Source organism: Diceros bicornis, chromosome 30 (genome assembly GCF_020826845.1).
Source record: "Diceros bicornis minor isolate mBicDic1 chromosome 30, mDicBic1.mat.cur, whole genome shotgun sequence".
NCBI lineage: Eukaryota > Metazoa > Chordata > Mammalia > Perissodactyla > Rhinocerotidae > Diceros > Diceros bicornis.
In genome coordinates this window covers 4,798,854-4,818,550 of record NC_080769.1, presented here as the reverse complement: position 1 = coordinate 4,818,550, position 19,697 = coordinate 4,798,854, and the positions used below count along the sequence as shown (strand labels likewise).

General features: G+C 43.1%; 1 protein-coding gene across 1 annotated transcript in view; it reads right to left on the bottom strand.

Moving 5' to 3' along the window:
- The window catches only part of LOC131394535 (zinc finger protein 709-like), a 32,108-nt gene extending 25,075 nt beyond the window's left edge, over window positions 1-7,033 (bottom strand). The window contains exons 1-2 of the mRNA XM_058525913.1: window positions 6,935-7,033; window positions 1,025-1,178 (exon numbers count right to left, since the gene is read on the bottom strand). Of these exons, the coding sequence (XP_058381896.1) occupies window positions 1,025-1,126 (102 nt within the window). The 5' untranslated portion in view covers window positions 1,127-1,178; window positions 6,935-7,033. The remainder of the gene's footprint in view (window positions 1-1,024; window positions 1,179-6,934) is intronic.
- Window positions 7,034-19,697: the final 12,664 nt, after the last annotated feature.

The window sequence follows — 19,697 nt, the reverse complement described above, 5'->3', positions numbered from 1 at the left end:
GGAATCACCCACAGTCTGTAATGTCTGCAGCTGGAGCCAATTGTTGGTCGGTGCTAAGATGACTGCTGGATGTATGGTCAGTGTGATGACCCTTGTGTCCAGTCCTTCATCAGAGATGTCCCAATTAAGACATGAAAAGCAGCAACTCTGCCTGAGCTCCATGTGTACAAATGTGGTGATGTCATCCCTAAAGTCTATGAACTCCCATTGCTTTTCACTCTGGGAGTCCTAAAGAGCTCCCCAGGGAGCCTGGGAGTCTGGGAAAGGGGTGACCTCCTTCAGCACAATGACATCTTGCAAGGGACTGAGGAGGGAAGGCCACTCCCTCCTGCAGGTAGGATATCCCAGAGGGCCCAGGTTTGGGTCCATCATGTCTCCAGGGGGTCTCAGTAGCCATGCTGAGCTCTTGGGGTGCTGTTTCCAATTCTAAGGCAAAATGGACTGCTGGATAGGCAGTCCCATGCTCAGGGCCATCTACTTTCAGGATAGCCTCACAAGCAAATGTCAATGCAGCTGTAATGGCATACAATGTGGGCCTAGGGCAGGTTTCTGCATCGGAAACCTATGGACAACTTAGGCCATCATGGGTCCCCCAGGAGGCATGACAGAGGATCACTATAGTGAAGGAGTCTCTGAGGGCACTAAGAGGAGTGTTGGTTGAATGACAATTTGAAGAGAGTCTCCAGCCTTTTGTGCTGGGGGTGCCCATTCAAGGTGGCAAATTTGCAAGTAACAGCACAGATGGGCTCAGGTAAAACTCATAAACAAGGAATATATTGCCTCCCAAACATCAAGAGAACCTAGTAGATTTTTTGGGTGCCAAAGGGAACAATAGCCATTTCTTCATGGCGTCAGAGAAGGAGCGGGTCTCATATTATCAAATAACTTCCAGAAATTTACCAAGTTGCCAGGGCCTCACATTATATGTGAGGCAATGTCCCATCCACTTTTTCTGAGCTCCTTTTTTCAATATTTGTAAGTCCTGAATGTCCTCAGAGGAGATGTCATTAATATAACCTCATACCTGTGTCCTTGGAGCAACCAGGATGCAGTTCAGATCCTGCTGCAATGACTGTGTGGGAAGGCACAGCTGTTGAAGATCCAGAAGCCAGTAAAGGTGCATCATGTCCCTTCAGAGGTGAAGGCCAAGTGCAGCTGGGAGGCTGTTGACATACGCACTGAACAGAACAGACTTAGCCAAATCCGTGACAGCAGGATGTTTATCAATTGCTGACTGGTTGCAGTCAGTAATCTCCACACTGTTGGGGACTGGGTAGAGAGGTCTGTGTGGTGCAACCATAGCCTCAAGTTGAGGTAAACCACTCTGAGGTGTCATTTGTTCTTTCCAGGTTTAATAACAGGACAAATTGGGCTGTTAGAAGCAGCACTGGGAATAACCAACCCTTCACTAACTAGGTTTTCTATAGAGTTGTCAATCCTTCAAGGCCCTGGGTAATTTACCTTGGGCCATATTACCTACTTGATTTGTGGAGTAAGGTCCCTGGAGTCCCAATTTGTCAAACCAATTTGTAAGTGGCAAAGACTTCATTTAATTTTAATTCTTGATCATTGGTTCAGAGCTTCCCAGCTCACTATGGGGTATTTTGGGACAACGGGTGTTATGACCATGAAGAATTTAGGCAAGACCATAGTTCTGCTGGTTAAGGAAAAACATTTGTCCTATTTGTCCTCTGTATTATATTCATTAACACCCATAAGGTCATCAGGGGCACCTTCCTTAAATTTAGTGGGATCCCAGGAATAACTGTAATTTGACACCTAGTGTTGATTAACTGCTTGAAGGTTTCTGAATTAGTGCATTACAGCAGATAGCAAAATTAATTCAGAACCTATGTTGTAGAGGCCCAAACACCAAGCAGTGTACCTTTATCTGTTTGTTACATAAATTTTTAGTATATTTTGGATTTCCAATTGGGACAAACTGTGGACCTTTCAGTATTTTTTCTTTAGTTTCCTCCCTCTTGTCCTTCCCTGTTGTGTGTGGTTTTGTTTTTTTTTTTTTTTTGTCACTGCATATACTTCAGGGGAAGAAGTGTCCTCTCTACCCTGATATTTATATATTTTTTCCTCCCAAGAGGCTCAAAACAGTGCCATCAGTGTTAGGAGCCTCCCCAATGACAACTGGGTGCTTTAATAAGTTTAAGGTCCCTGGATTTAAGTCAGGTTTGAACTAATCCCTTTGCAGTGCCACAAAGGTGCCCTGAGTGTTGTCCCCTATAACCCTGAGAGTCAGGATCTCTGCGGCAGTAGAGGCAGGGGCAGCAGCAGTAGAGGTACTTCAGGGTCCTGGTGAGCCCTCTGGTATTAGGAGTGTGGACTCCACCTGCCACCTACTGGCTGCCTTTCCCCCTCTCTTCACTTTCTCTTTTTATTTATTTATTTATTTATTTATTAATGTTTTGTTTATTGCAGTAACATTGGTTTATAACATTGTATAAATTTGAGGTGTGCATCATTATACTTCTATTTCTGCATAGATTACATCATGTTCACCACCCAAATACTAATTACAACCCATCACCACACACATGTGCCGAATTATCCCTTTCACCCTCCTCCCTCCCCCCTTCCCCTCTGGTAACCACCAATCCAATCTCTGTCTCTATGTGTTTGTTTATTGCTGTTATTATCTACTACTTAGTGAAAGAAATCATACGGTATTTGACCTTCTCCCTCTGACTTATTTCACTTTGCATAATACCCTCAATATCCATCCATGTTGTCACAAATGGCTGAATTTCATCGTTTCTTATGGCTGAGTAGTATTCCATTGTGTTCTTTCTCTTTTTAAATGACAGCTGTTTCAGGAATGACCACCGATGGGCCCTCCTCTTGCAAAGGGTATAGTCTCCCTGTGCCACCCCATCCCTGGGCTATGTTGGGGCCAACACAGCCTCTGTCACAGCTTCACTCTAACACACAGATAAATCCCAGCAAAGACATTGAAACAGGACTACTTGAAACAGGCCTGAATCACATAGTCCTGCTCCCAAATGCCTAAGAATTATCAAAACTGCCAACTCTGCTCAGCTGAACCTAGAACTGAGGCTTGGTGAGTCAACACTGCAACACAGGGCAGCACAGCTCACAGCACAGGCTCCCCAGCAAGCAGCAGCCCACAGCGCAGGCCACCACCAGGCAGCAGAGCAGGTGAGCAAGTCAGAGCAGGAGAAGACAGACCCACGGGTGGGGGTCATGTCTGGACACGCTGCTCAGGGCACAACTGTTTTGGTCACTGCAGAGGGGTGGTTCCCTTTTTGAGACCGATCCCAGGTGGTGCATGTGCACACATGCATGTGCGCACACACACACAGGGTAGGAAAAGGCTTAGGGCTCATATGATGGAGGTCTGAGGGGGAGGACAGGGCTGGCCTCTCAAGCAGCTCTGGAAGGGCTCAGAAAGCAAGGAATGGAGCCTGGCCTGGGTGTGCACTGGGCTTGGGGGTGGGGCCGGGGCAAGAGTTCTGCACACAGGCAGGGGCTTGTGTGGTGGAATCTCCTGCCTGCTCCAGAGGAGAGAATACCCAGGCTTTCTCATCAGCTTGTCCAGGTGGGGGCACAAGGGGAAGAGGGTGGGGTGAGGCTGAAGCTGTGAGCGTCATCCAAAAATGTGGAGTCTGACTGCTCACTACAAGGACCAAGTGGGTAAGAAAAATATGCATTCTCAATTGATTTATATAAAGAATCACTAATAGGGGCTCAAAAATTATCCAAACTGTGTATCTGTGTGTTACTTGCGTAACAGTGCTGGAGGGGACCAGGATATGTTGGCAGTGCATCTTAAGGTAGACTTTGCTGTCTTACAGATTTATTTCAAACAGAGAAATTTATACTCTATTTTACTATTTAACAGTCTTTAACTTTTGTACATAGAAAACTATTCTAAGATTTAATTCCTTTAAACACTATCGGTTGCAAAAGTATAAACTATTCAAAATGAAAATTTTCAAATCTCTTTCTAACTTAAAGGACCTGGGGCATCCTAGCTTGTCCTTCCCCTCTATCTCACACTGCGGGGATTTTCAAAAATAAGTAGCACATTATAATGCAATCAGGGGTTGAGTTTAACTCCTTAAATGCATTGGATTTTCAAAGATTCACATAAGCTTTCAGCAGTTTCCCTCACATCAATTAAAATCGGAATTCAATTGCTGTAGCCTTTTAAATTTCTATGCTCTCTAGGGACATGCACATATGAAAACTGACCTAAAACTGAAATATATACCTGAGAACCTCAATACATTCATCTCACATCTTGCGGTTCTCTTGACTAAATGAAACAGAAATTCTATTTGTTTCCACAATTTTCTTGCTTTCCTCACATCCTATCTCTCCATCAACTTACAGTGTCACGGCCCAAGTGCTAAGGGAAACTAGAGCCAAAGGGCTGCACAATCCATACAGGAATCCACAGGAAAAAAACACAAGTATTGGAATCAGCACAGATGAGCAGCCTGCTTCCCACAGGACAGAAGGAAAACCACACTCAGAAGCTTCCATATTCCTGACCCTCCTGGTTGGGACAGAACCCCTGGAGTGGGTCAGTCTCTGGTGGGGGAGGGTGGGGCACCTGAGCAGCCACAGGAGTGAACTCTGGGGGCTCCACACGCCCTCCTCTCCCCAGGGAATAATGCACACGCTCCCTCTCGCAGGCTTCCCTTCCCACAATGAGGAAAACTCAGCTGGAGTCAGTTTAAGGTTCTGACCCAACTGAACTCCCAAATTAATGGGCCCTAATCCAGGACACAGAACTCCTGACTTTCACAGACTTTCTCAATGTAAACAAGTTACACTCTGAGTGCATCTACATTGTGGATGCAAAACTTCAACTTATGTCTAGAAACAGGCCCATGGAAACCACAGTTACAACCTCAGAAAGGGCATCACCTCCCCACCCCCATGGGTACCTGCACCCCCAGCTTTCCAGGGCTCTGCAGCTCCTCTCAGTATACAGGCTCCTTCCATGGTAGATGTGAGCAGGCAGGACACCTTCAGGGGGAGGCTCCCCAGGAAGAACAACTGGGCCTTCAAGTCCTTCCCTTTGCAGGCCCAAGGGCCTTAGCTTAGATTCACTGCCCTCAGGCCTCTGCCCTCATTGGAGTTTTTTTTGGACCACCATTGATACCTTAAATGTGACAAACCCAGTGTTTGAACAATCCAGCTAAAACAGTCAAACCAGCCTTTTTGTGGAAACGAGGGAAGAAGATTGTATGGCAATTTGCAGGCTCAACAAGAAACCTCATGCGGCAGGCCCGGTGGCGCAAGCGGTTAAGTGCGCACGCTCTGCTGCGTCGGCCCGGGGTTCACCAGTTCGGATCCCGGGCACGCACCGACGCACCACTTGGCAAGCCATGCTGGGGCGGGGTCCCATATAAAGTGAAGGAAGATGGGCACGGATGTTAGCCCAGGGCCAGTCTTCCGCAGCAAAAACAGAGGAGGATTGGCAGATGTTAGCACGGGGCTGATCTCCTCACTCACACACACACAAAAAAAAACAAGAAACCTCACAAGAATGTATTGCATTCTGGAGAAAAAAAAGATGTTAAGTATTATTTCCATGACAAAAAATTGTTTTATAAACTATTAATCATACTTGAACACCTCAGATCTGCAAATCTAAGCCCTGGAAATCCATTAGAACTCATCCATTAACAGAACAGACGTCAGAATGTTACTATCAGGCTCAGAGGAGGAAAAAAGAAAAACCAATTTTAAATCATGTAATGTAAAACTGGAATATTTTATTTTTTCTGAAACACCTCTTTCTTCCCTCTTTGGAGATATTTTCTATTGCCTTTCAAGCTGTATTGATTAAATACATTTTTATTCATTGAAAAACTGAGACTAAATTAATGGGAATATGGTCTTTTCAAGGTGACAAACCCAGGAAGGGGCAGTGCCGACAGGGCAGATCACCCAGAAAAGTTTCCCAAGAGGAACCTCCACCCACAGAACTTACAACTGAATGTCTGTGCGCAGGACACATCCTGGGTGGAGGCAGAAGGATTTCATGCAAGGTAGTTCCAGGTGGTTATTTGCTACTTTCAAGTAAAACATCTACCAACGAGGAATAAACCCTTTTTTTTTTATAATTTTATTTATTTTTTTCTTCCCCCAAAGCCCCAGTAGATAGTTGTATGTCATAGTTGCACATCCCTCTAGTTGCTGTATGTGGGATGCGGCCTCAGCATGGACGGACAAGCGGTGCATCTGCGCGCGCCAGGGATCCCAACCCGGCCCCCACCAGCGGAGCGCGCGCACTTACCCGCTAAGCCACGGGCGGGCCCAGAATAAACCCTTTTAAAAGAGCCATCCATTGACTATGGAAAAATGATAAACTAAAATATTGGGTGTGTTTGTAGTTGATAATGATGCTGTGAATCAGAGATGGGAAGCTGGCATCTGGGGATGCGACGAGGGATCTGGAAATTGAGGGATTTATCGCCAGTCCTAGGGAGAGCTGGGGGGACAGGGTCGTGGATGTGAGACTCTGCTTCCCAAACATTTAGAGAACTCAGGAGGAAACGAGTCCCCTCTGGGGAGAAAGGAGGGACTGGGGACCCCACAGACCACAGCTCCTCCCACGCAGGAGCCCCGGAGACCGAGTCACGACTGTCCCTGATGTCCCCCCCGTGGTCGCCGCACCATCTGGGGACACGCGGGGCTGCGGGCGCAGAGCTGCCCAGAGAGGCTCCGGGGCCCAAGTCGCCGCGCGCAGTGACCACAGGACGCCCGGGGTCCCGGCTGCCGGCCCCGCCCCCACGCTGCGGCCGGAGGGGACTGAGGTCCGAGCGGCGCCCCCGCGGACTCGGGTCCGCAGACTCGGAGGTGACCGCGGGGAGGCCGGTCCCGCCACGGCCACTTCCAACCAGCGCCTCCTCCCCGTCTCTGGACTCCCGGCCCAAACTCTCACCATCGCGAAGTTTCCTGGGTCCCCGGCGTCCTTTCTACGATTCGACACAGGTCACAGCGCGACAGAGTCGGCGGCAGAGCAGCGTGAGGCCTTTAGGGGCAGGCGACCCGCCATCGGAAGGACTGTGAGGCGCTCAGGAAGTCGGGCGTGGTTGTGGAGCGTCGCCCCACCCACCTGCCCCGGAGCCGATCCTGATTGGATAGTTTGAAATGCCCCGCCCCCTCGCTCCTGAGTAGCAGCGGGTAGGAGACTATGCGTCTGAGCTGATCAGCAGCTGGACCTTGTCCTCTCTCCGGAATTTTCCGTTGAAATGCGATGCTGCGAGGCCGCTTGGAGAACAGTGACCCTTCTTTGCAAACACAGATACTAAAAAGTCACCTCACTATATCAATAATTAGTCTGGGTCCACTTTGATCTCTGACTGTTGACGGAGTGGAGTCTTCCACCCAATGCTTCCCCACCCCCACTCATATTATACTTTTAAAAACCCTATGGCCTCCCAAGCCCTTAGCTCTGGTGGGAAGTTGGACCCCACAGCACTAACTGGGCGCGAGGACTCTTCTCAGTATAACCACTAGGTATGAGATGCGTTCATTCAATTCTCCGGTGTACCTTTTACCCTGGAGGGAAATTTATTTTACAACCTCTTTTGAATGTATCCTGAGAGAACTTGGAAATGTAAAAGCCTGTAATATCCCTAAGGTAATTCAATTCCTATTTGGACTGATAGAACACAAGACAAGAAAAGGTTATGTAAATATGGGATGTACTTGGAAAGTATTCATACGCTTAAGAGAATGGATTGCAAAACTCTTGATGCATTTATCCACTTGGTCGAACAGTTTCTTTAAGATACAATACAGATACTGTACAACGGAGCCCTTTAATGTCTACAACTCACTGGTCTTCAGTATATTCACAGATACTGTGCAATTATCACCACAGTCAGTTTCAGAACATTCCCATCACCTAAAAGAAATGCCTATACCCTTAACCGGTCACTACTCTATCTTCCCACCTAGCTTCTCCAAGCACTAGTCCTAGACAACCACTAATCTATTTTCTGTCTCTATAAATTTCCATATTTGTTGACGTTCATATAAATGGAATTATATAATATGTGGCCTTTGTATTTGACTTCATTCACTTGGTACAGTTTTTTCAGGGAATTCCATGTTGTAGCATGTATCAATACTTCATTTTTTGGGTTTTTTTCTGAGATACAATTGACATGCAACATTATATTTGTTTCAGGTGTACCACAATAAGTCTAGTTAACATCCATCACCACACATAGCTATAAAATATTTTTCTTGTGATGAGAACTTTTAAGATTTACTCTCTTAGCAAATTTTAAATGTACAATTAGCATTATTAACTATAGTCACCATGCTGTGCATTACATCCCCATGACTTATTTATGACACAAAGTGTGTACCTTTTGACTACCTTCTATATTTATTCCATCAAAGTTACATCTTATCCATATTTAAGTGTACAGTTCAGTAGTGTGACGTATACTGACATTGTGAAACCAATCTCCAGAACTCTTCATCATGAAAACCTGCAACTCTATCCGTATTAAACACCACCACCCCCTTACCCCTGAGGCTCTCACAACCACCATTCTGCTGTCTGGATGAATTTGACTACTCCGGGTACCTCATATCAGTGGAATCATACAGTTTTTGTCCTTTTCTTGACTGGCTTGTTTCAGTGAGCATAATGTCCTCAAGGTTCCCCCTTGTTGTACCATGTGTCAGAATTTCATTTCTTTTTATAGCTGAATAATATTCCGTTCTCTGTGTGTACCACACTTTGTTTATCCATACATCTGTGGTGGACACTTGGGTTGCTTCCATCTTTTGGCTACTGTGAATAATGCACCGATAAATACAAATATCTATTTGAGTCCATGCTTTGAATTCTTTTGGGTATATACTCAAAAGTGGAATTGTTAGATCATATGGTAACACTCTCCGTAATTTTTGAAAAACTTCCATACTGTTTTCCACAATGGCGTCATGATTTTACATTCCCACCGGAAGAGCACTCCCACCGGAAGAGCACAGGGGTTCCCATGGGTGTTTACACTTTCTTGATTGTGTCCTTTGAAGCACAAAAGTGATTAATTTTGATGAAGTTCAAATTATCTATTTTTTTAGTGTTTTTACTTTTGGTGTCATATCTGATAAGTCTTTGCCAAATCCAAGGTCATATTTTCTGCTATGTTTTTTCTAAGAGTATTATTGTTTTACCTCAGGTTTAGGTCTTTGATCCATTTTGGTAAATTATTGTATGTATAATGTAAGGGTCCAATTTAATTCTTCTGGATGTTGCTATCCAGTTGTCCCAGCAGCAATTTTGGAAGAGAATATTCTTTCCTCATTCTTGGCACCTTTTGCAAAAATCCGTTGAGTATAGATGAATGGGTTTATATCTGGAATTTCAATGAAATCCGTTATCTGTGTGTCTGTCCTTGTGTCATTACCACATTACCTGGATTACCCTGCTGAGCAGTCAGATTTTAAATCAGGAAGTGTTAGTCATATTACTGTGTCTTACATTTTCAAGACTGGTTTAGCAATTCTGATTTGCCTGCAATTCCATATAATTTGTCAAAAGCTTGACAATTTCTATAAAGAAGTCAGCTGAGATTCTGATAGGGATTTTGTTGAAAATCTAGATCATTCTAGGAAGCATTGTCATTTTAACAGCGTTAAATCTAAGGATTCATGAACATGGGCTATTTTGCCTTTTATTTATTTATTTTTAGAGTTCACTCTTTTTTTTTTTTTTCCTTGCCTCTGTTGGTTAGGGGGTAATAAAGAACAAGGAAAAAGATGGCATCACTCCAAGGTCTTTGCTCATTTTATTAAAGATTTCCGGTGTCTAAATATTCAAATCCCCTCCCAATCACCCCATTCCATTTCATTTCCAAAAATGCAAATCAAATTTTTGGCAATAAAACAAGTTCAATGGTTATTATTACTAGAAATTAGTTTCAGAGAAAATGTGGCTAGAAGAGTGTTTCTCCACATGCCCTCAGAATGCCTGCAGCCCTGTAACTGACATCCCTCTGCATGTACATGCACTCGATGATGACCGTCCAAGAGCAGTGGTGCACAGTTTGTAAATTTAAAATATATAAAAGTATATAATCATTTTTCTGTCACTATGTGATTATCATAAACATGCATTTTTTTGGTACAACTCCTTTTTTTTCTTTTGTCATTTTACGTTTTGACCCCCTCACCCGTTTCTCCCACCCTGCACCCCCCACCTCTGGCGACGATCAGTCTGTTCTCTGTAACCATGAGCTTGGTGGCGTTTTTGTTTGTTTGCTTTTGGTTTTTTTAGATTCCACATATGAGAGAGATCATACAATCTTTGTCTTTCTCTGTCCGACTTATTTCAGTTAATGTAATGCCATCGAGGTCCATCCAGGTCACAAATGCAAGGTTTCATTCTTTTTTTGGCTGAATACTATTCCATTGCACATGTATATCATAATTTATTTATCCATTTATTTATTGATGGACACTTAGGTTGTTTCCATATCTTGGCTGTTGTGAATAATGGTGCAGTGAACACGGGGGTGCAGATATCTTTTTGAGTTAGCATATGTTTTTCCTTTGGATAACTACCCAGAAGTGGAATTATTGAATCATATTGTAGTTCTATTTTTAATTAATTAATTTATTTTGTAAGGAAGATCAGCCCTGAGCTAACATCCATGCCAATCCTCCTCTTTTTTTTGCTGAAGAAGACTGGCCCTGGGCTAACATCTGTGCCTATCTTCCTCCACTTTTTATATGGGACGCCGCCACAGCATGGCCTGACAAGTGGTGCATCGGTGCGTGCCCTGGATCTGAACCCGGGCTGCCAGCAGCGGAGCACGCACACTTTACTGCTACGCCACAGGGCAGCGCACACTTAACTGCTATGCCACGCTACACCATAGCACCAATGTTCGTTCCACCAACAGTGCACAAAGGTTTCCTGTTCTCCACATCCTCGCCAACGTTTGTTATTTCACACTTATAGATCTCTATTATTTTTTGATGTTTTGCAGTTTTCAGAGTATTTCTTTTCTACTTCTTTTATTAAATTTATTTATATTTTATTCTTTTTGATGCTATTGTAAATAGATTTCTTTGGTTAACTTCAATATCAGATTGTTTACTGCAGTGTATAAAATACAATTTATTTTTATATACTGATCTTGTGCTGTACTCAATTATCAGTTTTAACAGATTTTTAAAGTGGATTCCTTAGAGTTTTCTATATACAAGATAAGTCATATGTGGGGGGGATCAGAATTGGCCACCCCAAAATGTGTCTCTTTGGCTTCATTATTATTATTTTCTAATTTTTTCCCCCAAAGCCCCAGCAGATAGTTGTATATCATAGATACACGTCCCTCTAGTTGCTGTATGTGGGACGCAGCCTCAGCATGGCCGGAGAAGTGGTGCGTGGGTGCGCGCCCGGATCCGAACTGGGCCGCCAGCAGCAGAGCGCGTGCACTTAACCGATGAGCCATGGGGCTGGCCCAGCTTCATTATTTTTAAGAACAAAAGACTCTGAAAGAAATTTTGACCTTCCCTCTAACTGCCTAAAAGAATTTAAAATAGAAGAGCCTGTTCCAGGAAGGCGCTAATACCATAAGATAACTGTAGTGTAATGTAAAATGTGTCGCGCAGGTCAGGTCGTCTATAGTTGGCCGATTTGCATTTCCATCTCCATGTAAATTGCTTTCCTCCCCTTTGAAGACCCAAACCACTACCCACAACATCCTCCTTTGTCTTTAGCTGAAAATGGTATTTAAGGTGGTAGCTTCAACCATTCTGCAAGTTACTCAGTTTTTCCGGGTTTCTCCCATGTATATGTGTTATAAAGCTTTGTTTGATTTTCTCCTGTTATTCTGTCTCATGTCAGTTTAATTCTTAGACCAGCCAGAAGGACCTAGAGGGTAGAAGAATTTTCTTCCTCCCCTACATATGCAAATGAAGATAGGTTTACATCTTCCTATCCAATCTGGATGTATTTTATTTCCCTTCATTGCAAAACTGTTCTGGATAAAATATCCAGTGCATTGTCAAACAAGTGGCAAGAGCAGATATTCTTGTTTTGTTTGTCATTTTTGGGAGAAAACATCCAGCCTTTCACCATTAAATATAATATTAGCTGTGGGTGTCCCACCCTTGCCCATTATCAGGTTCAGGAAATTTCCTGCAAATCCTGGTTTTCTGGGTGTTTCTATCATGAAAGGATGTTGGATTCCGTCAAGTACTTCTTCTGAGTCTATTGAGATGATCAGGCCATTTTTCCTTTTTACTCTATTAATATGATGTATCACATTAATGGATTTTAAGAGGTTAACCCAACCCTGCATCTGTGGAATAAATCCCACCTGGTCATGGTGTATAATTCTTTTAAGATGTTGCTGGATTAGGTACTAGTATTAGTTGAGTTTTTTTTTTTTTTTGATGAAGATTAGCCCTGAGCTAACATCTGTTGCCAATCCTCCTCTTTTCACTGAGGAAGATTGGCCCTGGGCTCACATCCGTGCCCATCTTCCTCTACTTTATATGTGGGACGCCTGCCACAGCCTGGCTTGATAAGCGGTGTGTAGATCCGCACCCAAGATCCGAATCCACAAACCCTGGGCCGCTGAAACAGAGCATGTGAACTTAACCACTATGCCACCGGGATGGCCCCTATTTGAGGTTTTTTTGATCTATATTCACAAAGGAAATAAGTCTGTAGTTGGGTTTTTTTTGTAATAGTTTTCTCTGATTTGGGTATCAGGATACCACTAGCCTCACAAAATGCGTTTGAAGTGTTGTCTTGATTCTGTTTTGGGAGAGACATTGTGAAGAGTCACTATTAAACCTTAATTAGAGGGGCCGGCCGGGTGGTGCAAGCGGTTAAGTGCCCGAGCTCCGGTTGGCTGGTTCGGATCCCAGGCGCGCACCGGCGCACCGCTTGTTAAGGCATGCTGTGGCGGCATGCCATATAAAGTGGAGGAAGATGGGCACGGATGTTAGCCCAGGGCCAGTCTTCCTCAGCAAAAAAAGAGGAGGATTGGCAGATGTTAGCACAGGGCTGATCTCCTCATTTAAAAAAAAAAAACAAACAAAAAACCTTAACTGGATGTTTTGGAGAATTCTCCTGTGAAACCCTCTGGGTCTGGGCTTTTCTTTATGGGTAGTTTTTTGTTTACTAGATCAACCACTTAAATTGTTATAATTCTAATCAGTTTTTCTGTTTCTTCTTGAGTCACTTTTGGTAGTTTGTATATTTCTAGGAATTTGTCCATTTCATCTGTTATCTAATTTGTTTGCATGCAATTGTTAATTCCTTTATAATCCTTTTTATTTCTGTCATCTCAGTAGTAATATCCCCTCTCTCATTCTGATTCTAGGAATTTGAGTCTTCTCTCTTTTTCTTTGGGTCAGTCTAGCTAAATTGTCTATTAGCTCTCTATGGTCAATCTTGTTGATCTTTTCATAGAACCCACATTTGGTTTCATTGATTTTCTTTATGGGTTTTCTATTTTCTATTTTCTTAATTTCTGCTCTAATTTTTATTATTTCCTTTTCTTCTTACTTTTGGTTTGGTTTCTCAGCCTTTCAAATGTATTAGGTAAAAGGTTAAGTTATTAATTTGAGATCTTTCTTCTTTGTTAGTTTAGGCATTTATGTGTATAATTTTTTTTCTATATAGTGTTTTCAATGTAACCCATAAACTTTGGTATATTGGGTCCTCCTTTTCATTCATCAAAAATGTTTTCTAATTTCTTTATTTCTTTGACCCATTGGTGATTTAGGGGTGTCTTGTTTAATTTCCTCATATTTGTGAATTTCCCCAAGATAATGATTTTGTGTGTGTGTGTGTGTGAGGAGATCAGCCCTGTGCTAACATCTGCCAATCTTCCTCTTTTTTTTTCTTTTTTGCTGAGGAAGACTGGCCCTGGTCTAACATCTGTGCCTATCTTTCTCCACTTTACGTGGGACGCTGCCACAGTATGGCTTGCCAAGCAGGGCGTCAGTGCGTGCCCAGGATCTGAACCGGCGAACCCCCAGCTGCCACAGCGGAGCACGCTCACTTAACCGCTTGCACCACCAGGCTGGCCCTAGATAATGATTTCTTTTTTTTTTTTTTTTTACTATTTGTTTTTTCCCCTTTTTTCTCCCCAAAGCCCCAGTAGATAGTTGTATGTTGTAGTTGCACATCCTGCTAGTTGCTGTATGTGGGACGCCGCCTCGGCATGGCCGGGCATGGCCGGACAAGCGGTGTGTTGGTGCGCACCCAGGATCCGAACCTGGGCCGCCAGTAGCGGAGCGCACACACTTAACCACTAAGCCATGGGGCCGACTCCTAGGTAATGATTTCTAATTTCATTCCATTGTGGTCAGAGATCTTACTTTGTATTTTAAATTTCCTAGCATTTTAAATTTAATAAGGTGCTTTTTATGTTGAGGATTTGATCTACCCTAGAGAAAGGTGCATGTGTAGTTGAGAAGAATATGTATTCTGTTGTGTAAGAATGTGTAAGAAGTTGCACACCAGATGTCACAGGCCTTGATCATATGCCCCAGTAATGATTCCACATTTGGAAAACAGTTTTAATTGACATCCCAATGTCTATAAGTTTGTAATACTCTAAACTCACTCTTCATTGTTTTCTAACAAACTTGCAAATTAAAGAGGAAAGTGGTAAAAAATGTCCCCATAAATCTCAGGTCTTTGATGATAGAACTTGTCTCTGCTGTTCCTCCATGGATAAGGTGTTACTTCTGGATTGCTATCTTTGTTGGGGAACAGATCAAGAAACACCCACTTGGCCTTTCCCACCAGAATATGCCTCAATAAATGTGTTAGGAAACCAACATAGGTGTTTTGCACATAAATAAGCACATCTATTTCCACTATATCTTGGGCCTAATGAGCTAATCTATTTTCATAACTTTCTTAGGCATTTATAATTTTGTAAGGTTTGTGCATGGCCTTTGAACATCTTTATTGGAAAATTCATGTTTTATTTTTGATTATTAAGAGCTATTTAAACTTTTAGATATTATCTTTTTCTCTATATTATTATTTTTTTAATTTTTATTTATTTATTAATTTTTCCCCCAAAGCCCCAGTAGATAGCTGTATGTCATAGCTGCACATCCTTCTAGTTGCTGTATGTGGGACGCGGCCTCAGCATGGCCGCAGAAGCGGTGCGTCAGTGCGCACCCGGGATCCGAACCCGGGCCGCCAGCAGCAGAGCGCGAGCACTTAACCGCTAAGCCACGGGGCCGGCCCTCTCTATATTATTATTGAAAACACTTTCCTAGATGTTGTTTGTATATCTTTTATTACTATCAATGATCTATTTACATTTTTAGTTTAGCAAATCTATTTAACTTTTATTTACATTTTTCTTAGGATGTCATGACTTCCACCGCTTAAGTATACAGAAGTACTTTCTGATGTTTACTTTCAGTGTTTTCATTCTATCTTTTTTTTTAAAGTTTTTGTTTATTTATTTTTTAATGAAAGCATTTTTTTCTTTTAAGGAAGTTTGGCCCTGAGCTAACATCTGTTGCCAATCTTCCTCCTTTTTTCCTTTTTTTCTCCCCAAAGCCCCAGTAGATAGTTGTATGTCATAGTTGTACATCCTTCTAGTTGCTCTTTGTGGGACACCGCCTCAGCTTGAGTTAATGAGCAGTGCATATGTCCGCGCTCAGGATCCAAGCCAGCAAACCCCAGGTTGCCAAAGCAGAGCACACAAACTCAACTTCTACGCCACTGGGCTGGCTCCTTCATTTTATCTTTTTTAATGTTTAACTCTTTACTCCATACAGAATTTATTTGGACGTAGGAGACAAGAGAGTTATAGATTGCCATAATTCATCTATTTTGTTATATCCTTGTGTCTGTTTATAGACCATCAAGGGTTCATCTGACTAGTCCAGTTTCTCAGCATTGCCTCTACTGACATTTTTGACAAAGGTGAAACTCCTTGTCAAGGGGACTATTCTGTGCATCAGAGGATCCCTAGATGTCTGTAGCAGTGCTCTCCACATCCCACAATCGTGACAGCCAGAAATGCCTCCAGATGTTGCCAGATGTTCCCTGAGAGGCAAATCACCCCTATGACAGACAACTGGTCAGTTCTTATGGTGGCCACAGACCATTAAATATCACTCCTCATTAATTTTTGTAATTAGTGCATCTGGTGAAACCTGTTCTTCTTCATTATTTATTTGCAATAATTTCCTGAATACCCTTTGGACTTATTTTCAGAGATATACTTTAGAATTACCGTAATTTGAGGGAGAAACAAAGATCCTGATGCAAATTTGAGCAGAAATGTCTTTAAAAATGTGACTGTGTGTACAGAGGTCTGCTTCTTTGACTTCAGGAGTCTTTCATGCACCAAAGTTGGTTATATTTTCATGGAGGTGATGCCTCTGTCACCTCATCAAGGAACATTCAGACTTGTCTGCACATAGATCTCAACATGGCATTAGCCCTAAACCTCCAAATTTCATATATGTTTTGCAGGACATGTGATTTTAATTCAATAATGTGTGTTGTTATTTATAATGTGGGTATTCACACAATGTTCAGCAAATTGACTCCATCAGTTGTAGTAATTTTCCAATTATTTTATCTTTAGCTTGTCAAATAAACAATGCTCTCATCTCCAATAACAATATTTGCTTCTTCCATCATAGTCATCATATCAATCACTGTGTTTCCTGACATGAAGTTGGAGATGAAAGCAATGATAAACACTTGGGGTGAGAAGAAACCTCTGGCTGTTGTTTGGATTGGCTCCTCCTTTCAATGGGCTGCCTCTCACTCACCACTTCCTCTTCACGCTCTGCTCCCAGACATCTTCTCTGAGAACTCGGCTGGCCTGGCAGTCATTGTGCCTGAGAGTGACCACGGGATTTTAGCACCAAAAAGTGACTAAAAATACTGTGACACCCTCTGCAGATTTCAACCAAGGGCAAGGGCATCTATTCCATAGTGGGGACTTTAATAAGGCTAGTGGGGAAGAATCAAGTTGTTTCTTTCTTTCTTTTTTTTTTTTTTGTGAGGAAGATCAGTCCTGAGCTAACATCCATGCCAATCCTCCTCTTTGTGCTGAGGAAGATTGGCCCTGGGCTAACATCTATTGCCCATCTTCCTCCACTTTATATGGGACGCCACCACAGCATGGCCTGACAAGCAGTGCATCGGTGAGCGCCCCGGATCCGAACCCGGGCCACCAGCAGCGGAGCGCACACACTTACCCGCTACAAGACGGGGCCAGCCCAATAGATTTGGTTCTGATTCATGCACAGCAGTCCATCCTCATCAATGAACCATTTGTTTTGTCCTAATTTCATGATAAGAGGTGACGTGTGCTCAGTGGCAAAGCTTGGTCTGAGTCAGGCAGCCTGGTGATGAGTGTGAGCACCCTCCTGACTGCCTGTGTAAAGTCAGACAAGTCACTTAGCTCCCCCAGTCTGTTTCCTCTCTTATCAAATAGGATCATACTGGTGCTTCCCTGTTAGAAGTCTGTGAAGATGGAAAGTCATGAGCCAATCCACCTGTGGTGCTGAGTGCAGTGCCTGACACTTAGTAAGCCTCCCTCAAGTGCCTTTAGTGTCAGCATTCCTGTTACTATTCTCACTGTCATTGTCATCATCTTCTTTATAATGACTTAGAAAGCAGAACTTCTCGCAGTGGAATCTATGCCATTTTACTCTGCAGATGACCCAATCATTCCTTGACATGTAAGGTTGCAACTGGCCTGTAGGACTACTGAGAACTAGTGCTTTTAATAAAGTTCTGTGATGACTATTTGATTTCTTCTGTGGGTGCTTACTTTCCCATACTTTGAAATCTTCACTAAATAAATGCTGTGATCATTAGTTTTTGGCGATTCATGCCTTCCCCACTAGATAGAAGAATTTGGTTTAGTCTCTCTCCCACAACTGCCTCAAACACCATGTCAATATTTCAGTCAGACCATGAAAAAAATATTTTTTATAAATGCAAACATGTATCTTGATGTTCTGCTATTGAAAGATACTTCATGCTTCCACCACAAGAAAGATCAATTGCTTCCTTGTTTTCATTTAAAGCTAAGAGTAGCTTCTTGAACCTTGGATAGCTGACTCCACTGGGGGCATATTTCAAGGTCATGAGAAAAATATCTTTCTCCATGTGTACAAAGAACTCACTGAGCTCCTTAAGTGGAGCATTTGTTTGGCTTAGAGGACCATCTTGTAGGATATTCTTGAGTTCTCATGGGCTTCCCTCAGCGCAGGTGGATGCACCAACACTCTTATTCTGACCCTCACGTTTGCCGTGGTGGAGATTAACAGGAACCACATGCTCTTACCAAACACAACCTTAAGGTGTCATGTCTATTGCACTGACCACAGTGATTAAAGGGACTTTGAGAGCACCATGATGTGACCTCAAGACAGAGCCAGACTGTCCGTAATGTTCCCTGTGAGAAGCAGAACAATTTATCAATTCATCAGTGCAGGAAGCACATCTGCATTTTCTGCCCAGATGAGGCCACTCCTAGAACTGTACAATTCCCACAGGAGCCAACGAAAGTAGGGTGGGGAAGGGTGGGGTGAAGGTAGCTTCCTCAGCACCATGTCCCTGCAGCTCAACAGTGTGAGAGACTGGATCTAGACTTTCGCATCTTCACCAGTGAATGCACATTCTTAGGATGGTGTGTCCTTTATCTGAGGTGGAGATGAGGAGTTAGGAGATAAAACAAACAGAAAAAAAAACCCAGAGGCATTCCTGACTTGAGGAAATCAGAGTAGTTTCTAGGAAACCTGTTTCTAGACTATTGTTTTCTCTTTAGTTCTTAAAGGGAAGATGAAAAGCAGATAATGAAATGGAAATATCTTCTCCATCTCTCAGTACTTGATGCTGAATATCCACAGAACTTTTCTTCCTACATTGGCTGGGTGACTGATTGTTGATGGTACTGCCCAGCAGTGTCCCCCCTGTATGATGAGCACTGGTTGCAAACTGGGCCCTTTTTTTCTCTCGTCATTGAGATCACTTATGGTTCTTTGGCTTTGCCCGTCACCATCCCTCCAGGAATGCTTCTCTGTCCCTGGGCGTGGTAGAGTTATTGCTACAGTTTTGGTGGACTTGAGTAGGGCTGTTTGACTCAGATGATACAAAGGTGAGCACTTCCTCAGGGAATTGGGAGAGGAAATGGTCAGAAATTGTGTCTATGCATACTATATGGAGAGGATGCCCGTCACAGAGTGATTCCAACACTGTCACAATGAACGTTACTCTCTAGTGTCATAGACTCACCGGTCAGGGAGATGATTATTTACACGAAACCCAGTTTACTGGTAAGTCTCATTATAGATGGACTAAATAGTGTAACCACAAGTAAGGGGTGGGTATGACCACGGAGAGTGATTTCACCACCGTGAGAAAGAGTCCCTGCTTATATTCTCCATGGGATACAAATATTTTCATGTTAAAAACATTTTCTAAAGTTAACCATTCTGAATTCCCAGAAGTCACTTTTCCTCTGAAATGATGGCTTGTTTTTGCTTCCAGTGCTCTTTTTCTGAAGCTGACTGAAGTTCTGGAAGGATGCCCACCTAATGCATCCCTGATGTGTCTGTGCCTGTGTACCTATTTGGCAAATCTACGTCAGACTCCAGTTGTCAACAAAGATCAAATGGAGACAGACTATTGCAGATGGCCAGGCGACTTTAAT